The sequence below is a fragment of the Scomber scombrus genome, chromosome 1, assembly GCF_963691925.1.
Source record: "Scomber scombrus chromosome 1, fScoSco1.1, whole genome shotgun sequence".
Classification (NCBI taxonomy): domain Eukaryota; kingdom Metazoa; phylum Chordata; class Actinopteri; order Scombriformes; family Scombridae; genus Scomber; species Scomber scombrus.
The window spans coordinates 4045273-4058151 of record NC_084970.1 but is presented as its reverse complement, the minus strand read 5'-3'; the positions used below and the strand labels follow the sequence as shown (position 1 = coordinate 4058151).

Genomic DNA, 12879 nt, shown 5'->3' with positions numbered 1-12879 from the left:
AAAACACATTTAATAATGTGAATAACACACACTAGCTGTCTGAATTTGTTTTAAAATGATTTGCACTAAAGTCATCAATCTAAAGAATTTAGATTTGACATCAATGACTCGTGACTTTACATGGACCTCTGCGTTGGAATCTCCTGATATCCTCCACAAGCCCAAAATATGACAAATTATGTTAAAAAAGCATCAAAATCCAAGTTAGATTTTTTCTGATAATCAGCATACTCAGCATCAACACTGTGACAAACATTTAGCTCAGAAACAGTTTCAAATAAATGTAACATAAATAAAAACTTGTCATAGGCTAATATTTCCATGTTGAGATGTTCTTTTCTGTAGCAGGAACACATGACTAATGAACAGTGTCATTTTACTCACCATCACTAAACAGCAGCCTTTATAACTGACTTGGCATTCATTTGGACAGCCTTTATCCAGGATGCACAAAACATATTCCTCTTGTTTATATTAATCAGGCTGCCGATTTCCTGTAGGTGGAGCTGTTCAGTCAGTGACTCAGCAGATCACTGATCAGATGCTGATGTTGCCTTCTACAGGCTGCAATTTTAACACCTGTACAAACTGATAATAAATATACCACTATATTCTTCTACCTGTAAAGCTGTAAACCAAAAACAAGCTGAAAGAGGCTAAAACGCTATTTGTCACTATCAGTGATACCTTCCACATTACATGCATTCATTTTCAGTAAAAAAAACATTGACCATCACAGCTAATACTCCAACAGCTTGTTGCTTTAAGACACTTGTCAGCTTAAGATAAGGAATGAATGCAATGGGAGATCCTGTAGACTTGGCTATGATAGAATTAGAGATAGAAACACAGTGTAAAAGACAGTGACATTATCTTATAAAAAGGAACAGTATGTTATTTTCTCTTTTTTAATTAAAAAAAAAACAAAAAACAAAATAACGCACCAGCAGAGCAGCAATGGAGCAAATGATACAGCTGCAAGGGCATTTTGATTGACAGCTCAACCCCAGTGTGGTGGTGTCACATGTCTGTAGAGCCGATCAACATTAGGACAGACATCCACCTTTTAAAGTTAAGCATACATTTCTGTTTTTCCAACCCCAAAACAGTGTTTGTGTGTAGTGGTTCAACAGATCCACTCACTTATGGAGCTGCTGCCTACTCAGTTCACAGGCTGGCTGAAAGCTATTACACACTCCTCACTGCTCATGTAAAAAAACAAAACAAACAGCACGACATGAGAAATCCAAAAAGTTAACTGTATTCCAAAACAAATGGAAAAAAATGTAACTTAATCTCATTTAATTACACAAAACATTTCAGGTACATGTTTTCATAACCAGTGTGTTAATCTGTTGATTTATGTTAACAGTAAACCAGTTCACTGCTGGTAGTGTTAACCACTATATATATATATATATTACACATACAAATGAACATTTGAGGCAAAACATTTCAGGCAATTTATGAGTGCAATAATTATCAAATTCATTTCACATAAGGCAAAGTGTCGTACGTTGTTTGTTTTTTTTAAAGCAAAAGCGGCCGAGTTCCATTTATGTACAAGTAATTATCAAAATATTGCTTCATCTGGAAAATAAAAATATACTCATTTTGACTAGCTGATTGAATATTGAGCTCCATAGTAAAAAACCTGCCACAGTGGTGATCTGGAGAACATCCTTCAGCCTCAGCAGACGAGTGAGAGGAAGTGTGTGAAATCTTTCAAAGAGTCAAAAAGAGACAGAGAGAGAGAGGGAGAGAGAGAGCGTCTCCGTCTCACTGCTCGTCATCAGAGTCTTGGTTTTTGCTCAGGTGGCTCTCCTGGACCTCTAGCTCCTCGGCGCTCACCATGGCGGGGTTGATGGCGGCGTAGCGTGTCCCGTGGAACTGACGCAAATGAATCTGTGGATGCAGAACAAGTAACATGAGAAACACTAGATACACCCTAAACATTATACAAGTAATAATACATTAGTGACTCACAGTGTTTCTTTGAGTTTAAGACCTGGAAGACAATTTAAATAATGCTGGTGTTGTTCTTCAATGCTTTCATTGTCAACAAATCCTATGAAAAGACCTGAAACAACGTAGTCGGCCTTTAAATACTTTCTGACACTTCTACATTAACTGTGGTGTTCATTCCAGCTGAATATGTAACTCTTTAAAGCTGCACTTACCAATATTTCTATATTACCAATGGGCCAAATGACTATGTATAATGTGAAAGGATTCATTAACAGTGATGAACCCACAGAAAATTATAAATGTTGACTTTATAGGTTTCCCTCAGCTGTACGCAGCATTTAAGCCTCTTTCTTTGTTTTGGTTCAGTCTCACAGCTCTCATCACTTGTTTCTAGCAGCAGCTGTTTGCATGGTAGCAGCTAAAGAATGAATGTTGTCTTCACAGGATGTTTCACTACCCACAAGTGACAAATGATGCTAAATTCTAAATACACAGCTGCTTCACACATGTTCAACCCAGCAGCACAGAAGATCTAAACAATCACAGTTTCAATGTGAGCACCAAAATGAGTGTCAACAACTCAGTGTCTAATTTAATGTGAAATACTATTTCCTTGTAAATAAGGCCAGAAAGGTGTTTTTGCTGAACATTATGATGTGACAGTGAAGTTGATCTTCTGAACAGTTTTACAGAAGGAAATGTGTACAATGTGTTGTATTAAGTATGATATGAATTTAAAACGGCTCTGGGCCTTAAATCACACATGTTGCCTGAGAAGTTTAAGCTCTGCATGTGTGTGAAACTTTGTCATAACTAGTGTATGAATTCTTGAGTTACAGCCAAAAAAAAGTGTTTTATAAGGTCTCAGTGAACTTGACCTCCTTGACCTTTGACAACCAAAATCTAACCGAGTGGAGGTTTCTGCCAAATATGTAGAAATTCCCTCAAGATGTTCCTGAGACATCGTGTTCTTGAGAATTGGACGAACAGACAACCCAAAAATATGACAGCTCTGGTCACAGCTGTCAGTGTGGAGGCGTAATAAAATGTCACAATCATAATCATGCAGTTCATAGAGTATCACCAGCATCTGTTCCTACAGCATTAGCTGAATCTTACTTGTATGTAGAGGTTGACTTCTGCACTCCTGCACAGGTAAGGAAAGTTTCCACCTGTCTTCAAATGAGCTCTTCTGGCATTAGGATAAAGTTTATACATCTCCTCCTTCGCCTCCAGCGAGAGTGCACTCTGATCAAAAACCTGAGAACAGATGAACAGCGTTTAACTTCAGCACAAATATAAACATGAATGATGATGGTATAACTCAGGAGTAATGCTAGCACTTACGTCTATAATGGTCACAGCAACTTCCTTTATTTTATGGGGCTCCACATAAGAGTTCTGACAGTTGAGTGTTAGCCGGGATGCTAGCTCGCTTTGGTTTAGCGTCTCCAACTACAGAGGACACAAGACATGGAGGGCAGAGACACATAAATACACATCACAGCTGGAGCTCCACATTACAGTAAAGACAGTGATGTATCATTTTGGTAATCTCTGTCTTCAGAAATCACAGAAATCAAAAAAGACTAAAATGATGAACAACTGAATAATCTGTTGTCATAAATATATACTGTTGATCATATTTATCTGACTCCTCCCTTGATGTATAGTGTAGATGGAGAGCTAAGGGAAATCCTAATGAACTAATCCAAACTCAACTAAACGAGGGTCAACTAAACTAAAAAAGCTAAGCTAGGTTCAACTAAGCAAAGGTAAGTAACTAAACTAAGCTAAGCTAAGCTAAACTAAACTATGCAACACTAAACTAAGGTCAACTAAGCTAAGTTATGGTAAACTAAACTAAACTAAACTAAGCAAAGCTAAGGAAAACTAAACTAAGCTAAACTAAACGTATCTTAACTAAGCTAAGCTAAGCTAAGCTAAGCCATTCATTCATATTTGAGACCAAAAAGAGAATCTTAACAAATAATCCCCAAATCACAATGTCAAGACAAGATGAAATGTACAGTATTTATTGGTATGTGAATGTAAACATACTACATTCAAATATTCTCACTTAAGAAACTAGGTTTCACTTTGTAGTTAAATTGGCATAAAGACTGGTAGCAGGGAGAAACAGTCAGGGTGGAAACATTAACATCTACCAACACCCTTAAAACTCACCAATTAGCATGTTGTAACTAGCAGTAATGCAAGATTGACTAGTACTTAAGCTATTTCAGTCACTGTGTGTCACATTTGTGCACCATCTCCTGTGAGTTTCCAGATGCAGTCAGTGAGCAGATGTTTCAGTCACTGCACCCAGCTGTTGTTCACACACAAACTGTTCCACAAAGAAACTCCCATAAAACCACTAAATATCATTTCTACATGTCTGTGTGAGTTTGGTTTTAACAACGTGCGAATACATGAACTCTTAAAAGGTGTAGTGTTTCACTTTAGGTAGAGCCAGACAATAAGCCTACCCCCCCACCTCCAGTCTTTATGCTAATCTATGCTAATAACATCCAGGCGCCAACTATGTACTTAACACACAGACAGTAATGTAAGCACTTGGGACACTTATGACTACCTATCATTAACGAAAAATCTAATTAAGTGGTGGTGTTTTTTTAATAATAGAATAGATATAGAATAATCTTTATTGTCATTGCACAAGTCAATGAAATTCTGTACTAGTACAATACTCAAGTCTTACCCTATCAACCATAAAGTCTATTGCATCGGCCATTTTAGGGTCCACAGGTCCTTTAGCAAAGTTCCCCAGGACAATCTTCTTCAACATGAAAGCTGGCATCAACCAAAAACTGAAGAACACAGAAATTAATTATTGTTAAAAAGAGGAAAAGGTGGTGTGTACTGACTGGAAACAAACCACTGTCATGAACACGCTACCTGTTTGATGTCCACGTCTGGTTAAAGATAGAGGTATCACTGAATGAATTACACAGTACCAGTGAGTGCACCCTGGGGGACTTGTGTGTGTATTCTGCAAACTTCTGGGCCAAGAATCCACCCAGTGATGCGCCGAAAAGATGAACCTGAGGCAAGTGAGAGAGGATCATCATTAGATTAACGTAATGAAAGACGAGATGAGATGATTAGAAAACACAAGCTTACTTTATCCAACTGCAGGTGATCAAGAAGCTTCCTGAAGCCATCACAGAACTCCATCAGGTCCCAGTACACCGGATACTGCAGCTGAGAGCAACAGGAACAACATCATCAGGGTGTAATAAGGTTTAATAATCAGGTCACATTAATAATCAGCAAGGTTGATACTGAACCTCAAAATGAGTCTGTAGCACTGAGTACCACAAACTGTCACATATCAAAATGTGTCAAAAAGTTGAATTTATTCCCTTTAAACTGTCTTTATGTAACCAAACTTCTTTCATAGCTGATTGTGTTTTACATATTTTGCTACTAACACTGTTTTGGTAACAGAACCTTACTGAAACAAACCAAACCCAAACTCAGTTCATGAAAAGTGAGCCACATCTTTTCATGTCTGATGGGGAATGCATTTATGATGTCTAAAGTAATGCCTGAAGAGTAAAGCTTCATGTCTTCATGTAAAAAAAAGTCGGTCTTGAGCCTAAAAAACTGAACCAGGCTTAAACTGTTTCATAAAGCTCACTCAGAGCTCATGAGATCAGACCAAAGCTCAAGTCTGGATTAAGAACTCCTTGTTCATGACTTAAAAACACAAACCTAAGACATTGAGAAAAATCAGTTCACGATGAAGTAAACTGACATGTAAAAAAAAACAGCCAGTTGTAGTAGCCTGGAGTCTTGATGTTCCATGATAACTTAAGTCAGACTTATTTAAACCTCCTTTATGAAACACAATTTACTAAAAATAATGCTTTCTTTATACAGAAAGTATTGCCTATGCTACTTCTTTGGCAGAAATATGATAAATATGACAGTCATTGTCACAAACTCAGTTTTGTGAGTTCAATCAGCCTCTAATGCAGGAAACAGCCGACGAATAGGCCTGTCACAATAACTACTTCTGTTGGACGATATATTGTCTCAGAAATAATCGCGATAAATAATATTATTGTCATTTGAAGATCATTTTATACCATAATGTAAGGGGGGGCGGGGGTGGGATTGGAGTGGTCCCTATTCTCTTTAATTCTTCTACAGCAGTGGTCTCCAACCCTGCTCCTGGAGAGCTACTGCCCTGCATGTTTTAGGTATCTCCTCACTCTAACTCGTTATCAAGCAGCTGAGGCTCGTCAAAGGGCTTGATAACGAGTTGATTATTAGAATCAGGTGTGTTAGAGTGAGGAGATACCTAAAACATGCAGGGCAGTAGCTCTCCAGGAGCAGGGGTTGGAGACCACTGTTCTACAGTCTCCACTCAGGACGTACACAGTGAGGAATGGAGGACACTACTTGTTTAGCCAATGTGACATGAATAGTCTCTTAGCTGCTAATGTGAAGTGTGGCAATATTAAGGTCAAAAAATGATCAAGCTCGGCGCGCAGGTGGTCGAGTGGTTAGAGCGCATGCCACGTACGCAGCCGACCCCGGTTCCAATCCCGGCCGGAGGTCCTTTGCTGCATGTCACACCCCCTCTCTCTCCCATGTTTCCTGTCTGTGTACTACTTAATAAAGGCGTCTATGCCGAAAAAAATCCCCCCCAAAAAAAAGTATTAAAAAAAAAAAAAAAAAAAAAAATGATCAAGCTCATGTCCAGGTATCATATGTAAGTCCATATATAGACATGAGGATGTCGATAATGATGTTATTGGATGATAAGTCCATAATTATTGTGACAGGGTTTGAACCACTGGTTTTATATTTAAAGACTAGATATTGATGTATTTACATTACAGTCACATTGTTTGTCATGAACTCACTGAGATGACTCTGTAGCCCCAGCCAGTCAGAGCCAGCACCTGCTGGAAGAACACCTCTGCGGTCCCGCTGACAGGAGGCAGAAGGATGATGGGACACCGGATGCTCTTTGGCCCTGCGTCATAGAGCGACCACACTTTGCTGTCGTCATCGTCAACGATAATCTGAAAACACAACAAGACAAGCAACGTGCTGTTATTAATACTGAATATGTGCTAATGTGGAAAACTGTTGAGTCAAAAATAATGTAAGGCTGCTTCTTCTACCCAAGCAGAGAGGAGACGTCTGTTAACATCCATCACATTTTTAATCTCCTGGGAGATAATGAACATGGATTTAAAACTAATGAAATGTTTGTGTTCTGAGCTGTGTTTAACTCAGTATTTATGTCCATATCGGCTGTTGACAGCTTTTTATCTGATCCTCTGAACTTGCTCCCGCAGCACTGGTTACCATGGCGATTTACACCAGTTGAACATGAGTCAGAAAACTGAATTGAGCACAGAGAGACAGCTGTAAAACACACTGTGCTTTTAATCTGAATTTAAACACAGAAGCAGAATCAAAGAGTACATATAATAAAATATACTTTATGATCACAAGGTGCAGCATACTGACTGATAATGTTTAATCCACATGATCGGGAAGACATAGAAACATGATGTAAAGAAGCTTATTTCATTGTTAAGACAGCTGTGCTTTTATTGTGATAGTTAATCATAAGGAAGATTCTATAATGTCAAGAATTCATCACATGCATTACTATTGATTGGATTATTGTCTGATCATGACTGTGCATCGATCACGGTGGTTAGAATTTTACATCCTGCTTCACTAATCTTCAACCAGCAGCACACAGTGACTCATGTGGCTCAAGTCATAACTAAATACAGCCTCTCTAAAATCACACCTACAGGCTATTAGCTGGATGTGATGTAGAACATGGTGAAAACTGATCCAACGCTGACTACAGTAGCTCACAGTGTATCAATATACTGTATCTGTACAACACAGCTGACCGTGCTGAGATGGAGAGATGTTATCCAGTGATATATAATACTGTAACACAACTTTAACTTTAAATGATTAGATTATTTATGCACTCATGAGCCTGTAGCACACCTGGCAGCTGCTTTATTGCTCTGGTTTTACTTCCCAACACATACACACACAGTTTGTGTTCATACAGCTACTATTTTTATACCTTCTGACACTTATTTTGAGGAAGTCTTACCCTACACATGATTTGTACATTCTGTATTTATAAAACTGGTGTGGGTTGCTATGATGGCAACCAATCAACAGCTTTTCGTTAACTATATCCTCATCATTTGTAACTGAGTGATAATGTCTCTGTACTATCTCAGTCATAAAACAAGTTATATCATGACTGGCTGAACACATTTTGAATAACAAATGAATGTTTGGCTGCTCCAAACACACACACAAACCTCAAGTGACTCCACTAATAATAAACAGCATCTGTGCTTTACGCTCACAAATCTCACATTAGAATCAGAATCTGATACTGCGGATGTTATTTTTCCAGTTATAACTTGATGCTCGTGCAATAAAGAGATGTAGACACACACACACACACACACACACACACACACACACACACACACACACACACACACACACACACACACACACACACACACACACACACACACACACACACACACACACACACACACACACACACACACACACACACACACACACACACACACACACACACACACACACTTTATATATAACAGGCTGTACTGTCAGCATGATTCAGCAACTCGTTACCATTTATGACTTAAAACTATGGAGAGACGTGTTTTTACTCTATAAAATGCACTTAACAGCATCACAGCATGAAGTCTTAAACATAAAAAAACATGTTTCTTAATACAGTCATCAAGACAGGAAGGAAAATATGCAAATGAAGATTGCTAAATTAGTTTTACACCACTTTTTCTTGTGAAATATTGGATGCTTTTACATCTTCAGGCTTCTCAAAATCATTCAAATAACACACAGCATACAAGTTGTGAGTCATCAGTAGATATTGTTTTATTAAAATTAAAAAAAAAAGGGGGGGGGGCTAACTGGCTAAAAGGTGTACACTGTGAAGACTGTGTCAAAGTTACTGTTAGCATGTGACAGCATGACTCAGTGACTGCTTAAGACAACTGTGCCTCCTGATCAACATGTGCCTTCAGTCTCACATGAATACATCATTCTAAAACACTTGTGAAACTCCACCTTAACGACTCATGGTCACTTGAACTGTCAGGAGCGATGTGATGACGATGTAGCGAGGCTCCGACAACAGTGAGGGAGAAAGGCGAGCTGCGATTGGTCTAAACGGCAGGTCGGCAGGTCAGCGACTCCACACAGAGAAAAACAGGGTCAGGAGGGGAAAGTGACTCAGTGTTAACTCTCTTGTTACTGTAGTTAAGCGGCTTAGCTTTTTGTCTTAATCCTGCTGGTTTAGTAGTCAAGTATTGTTGAAAAGGCAAGAATGTCTGATCAGCTCTACTTTAGTGTTCTGTATACTTCGCTTTGAAGCCATTTATCAAAAGCTCGATAAACACAGTATGTGGAGCTGCTTCAACACGTGGCGCGATCATAAACGCAGGCCTGCATCAGCATTTAACACGACAGACACGTGGAGCATGTTCTCATTTCCTAAAACCACTGGAACACGCTGATGGCTCAACGTGATATTTCTTTTCCTGACACTGCACACAGTAACAACATCAAACTAATGAAGACACGCTATAGGACATTAAACTAGTAAATGAACACATCACCATCTATTAAATATGAAAGAATAACCTCAGAAAATAAGGTTCATATAAATTTATGATCAATTATCCAAAGTTGAGCTTCAAAATCAGACTTCTTGGGAATCCCAGCAGAAAAGTGATAAATATCTATTACATTTCCATAAGCAGTGATGGAAAAACAGTCAGACACTTGACTTATGTAAAAGCAGAAATACCACAGTATTAAAATACTGCATTTAAAATCCTAATCAAGTGGAAATACTACACTAGTCGCAGCTAAATCTACTTAAAGTGCTCGTTTTGCAGAAAATATGGCTGTTATATATTAATATACAATATTAAATATGTTTCATAAAGTGCATTCTAAATACTGATGCATCAGCAACTAGTGGAGCTTGTTTAGACTTCGGTATAAGGACCACATGATTAATGTGAGGAGAATGATACTGTAGACCCCCCCCCCCCCCCCCCCCCCCCCCCCCCCCAGAGTCCACTTCAGCTTGAGGTTTCTTCCCATTAAAAGGGAGTTTTTCCTTGCTGCTGTCGCCAAGTGCTGCTCATGTGGGAATGTTGGGTCTCCTTAAATTAAATTAAAGAGTACAGTCTAGACCCACTCTATGTGTAAAGTGCTTTGAGATTACTTTTGTTGTGATTTGGCTTTATATAAATAAAGATTGATTGATACATTTGGATGAATTTTGTCAAAACTTCTCTCTATGTTTTTTGTGTGAAATATTGGAGCATTTTATCTCTTTGTTCCTTGTTTATCTGACACCATGTGAGACATTTAGAGAAGAAATATCTCTTGAGTGGAGCTGCTAACACACATCAGACATCTGAAAACACAACCGATTGTTGTGGGGGGGTTTTTTGTAATGGGCCACAAGCCAAAACGTTTGTGACACTACTGGTTTAATCTTAAACACAGCATCATTAATAAGCTTCTCATATGTTATATCATGTTCAAAATCGGATCTGAGACGATTAAAAAAACAACAACAACAACAGTAGCTTTTGAATTGTAGTGGAATAGAAGGGTCAAGTAGCATGGATGGAAACACTCAAGAAAAGTACAAAGTCATTGAGTAAATGTCCATCACTGTCCTTAAGATACTGCTGCACAAGATAACCTGAAAACTGTCTCGCTCACTGCTGAAATATTTATCATAACATTAACATTTTAGTCTATCAGACATTCACCAGGTATACTGGCAGCATCAAACGTCCATACATATGTACATAGGAGCTGATTAAGATCAAAAAGATACACAATGACAGTAAATCTTAAGCAACATCCATGTGACCCCAAAGCTGTCCAAAAGGTCAAAAAAAAAAAAAATTGATTGAAATGATTGAGGAAGCTACTATACACGTGGTCTGAGTAATGCTAACCATAAAGCACAAAGTAACCTTCGAAAAGAGCTACATTTTTGCTTTCACTTCAGTAGTCTACTACACAAGTTATCTGCGTTACGCTTGAGTAAAATTCATGTAGTGCTGCGTCTACTCAGGCATAACACTCACTCAATCTGTCCATCTCCGCAAGGAATGATGGCTCGCTGTATCTGTGACAACATCCTCAATATAACAAAGAAGAAGAAAAAACATACATTCCTCATACTGAACAACTCAAGCGTAAGAGCAAGACAAATATGCAAATCTAATCACTCTCTACGACAATGATGATGTGTTTAACACCAACCACACACATCGCTGAGTGACAGCTTCAGTATCATTAAGTGACCACTGAAATGATCCTATCAGTTAACACATCAAATAAGCAGGAAATGTGGTTTATTTAAAGAGCATAGTGTGATGATGTTATTTATATTTAGCACAAGCCAATTTATTCCACATCCCCATTATATGTATCATTTCAGGTATTGATCTATACTTATGTGTGTGCTGATGGTGCATGTTGGGGGCTCATCAGGCCACCATCACAGACCAGAAATGGTACTCACTCTCTTCAGCGGCACTGTGCTTCTGAACCAGTTGTAGTCAGGAGACACTTTAATCTCCTCCATCTGTGGGAACACATTCAGAAGGGAGAGAAAGCGTTAATTCATCATAAAACAAACCCAGTTAGTTCATTTAAACGAAGCTGCTACATAAACAACAAACACCTGGCTCCTCTCTGTTAGCTGCCCTTGCTAACGTTAACATTAGTCTGTATCGACGACCCATTGGAGGTAAATGTGTGTGGCCGTTACGGAGGAAACACTCGGGCTATTAAACGTTACCCTGGACGCTGAATGGCTAAATTTGACACACGCCACATTAACCGTGTCTAAATACGTAGCGTGGGTACAATTACCGTGTCGTTGTGGATGTTAGTCACCGTGTCGGTTGAATTTTATCCATATCTAGGTAGCATTTTCTCCGGCAGCCTGGTCATATGACTCTAGTTTCGCCGACTTCCGCAAAAGATTCAGCCTCCCGGTTGTGTTTGCCGCCGCCCACCGACCGCACACACACACCAGCTCCACACGGGACAGCGTTACTACACCACCATGTCGACTCGCCACAGTCTGTAAGAAGTAGTCTGCTGCTTTTATGTTATGGAGCTGCCACACGCACTTTGCGCGGCTCTTACGACAACGACTACGCATGCGTACACGCCCACCCATATTTAACACTATAGAGATAATGATAGTCATAATAACGCATTTCATTTAGACTGCACCTTATATTCACACTGCTACTGAGTTAAATATGTACAATACATAAACATACAAAAGAACAGAAAGGTTTTTAAGCCTGGTTAAAAGACTCATTGCTTCCTCATTCTCAGGGTTGGTTGGTTACAGATTACTAGTTACTCTATTTAAATGTAATAAGTAGCCTAATGTAACTATTTCAATGACCTAATCAAAGTAATGTAACTTATTACATTTGATTACTTTTTGATTATTTTTCTAATTTTCTAACCAATGTTTTCAGCTGTTAGGGTAAGTGTACCCATTAAGTATCAAAATCTAACTTGAGATGTTTTTCATGGATACTGATTTATAAGAGAGATCATTTCTTATAAAGAAAGAATTATCTCTCATTTGAAAATGTATTCATTAGTTCATGTAGATCTTTATTTGATAAAAAAAAAAAGTCAAAAGTCTGGCATGGGCTTAATTGGTACTGTGACACCATTTAAGCCCATGCATGCTCCAAATAAGCCTACGTCATGATTTATTAACTAAATATTAAAATATTTTGTTTTCGAAGAATTAAA

General features: G+C 38.5%; 1 protein-coding gene across 2 annotated transcripts; it reads right to left on the bottom strand.

Annotated features, from left to right (window-relative positions):
* Positions 1–902: 902 nt before the first annotated feature.
* spg21 (SPG21 abhydrolase domain containing, maspardin) lies at positions 903–12166 on the bottom strand. Of its 2 annotated transcripts, none has more exons than XM_062415575.1 (9): positions 11968–12166; positions 11615–11677; positions 6867–7028; positions 5113–5193; positions 4888–5033; positions 4691–4799; positions 3316–3423; positions 3088–3228; positions 903–1905 (listed from the first exon to the last, which is right to left on the bottom strand). In XM_062415575.1, exons 2-9 carry the CDS (start codon positions 11675–11677, stop codon positions 1780–1782), a joined length of 936 nt encoding a protein of 311 aa, XP_062271559.1. In that variant the 5' UTR covers positions 11968–12166; the 3' UTR covers positions 903–1779. The 2 variants fall into 2 exon arrangements, with proteins under 2 accessions (XP_062271559.1, XP_062271568.1); XM_062415584.1 differs by having other exon boundaries at positions 11992–12166.
* Positions 12167–12879: the final 713 nt, after the last annotated feature.

Coding starts and splice junctions, on each gene's coding strand:
- spg21 (XM_062415575.1), bottom strand. CDS start 11,677: ATGGAGGAGATTAAAGTGTCTCCTGACTACAACTGGTTCAGAAGCACA. Junction 7,029..11,614: donor GCACAGTGCCGCTGAAGAGA/GTGAGTACCATT, acceptor TTGTGTTTTCAG/ATTATCGTTGACGATGACGA. Junction 1,906..3,087: donor AAGTCAACCTCTACATACAA/GTAAGATTCAGC, acceptor CTGCATCCACAG/ATTCATTTGCGTCAGTTCCA.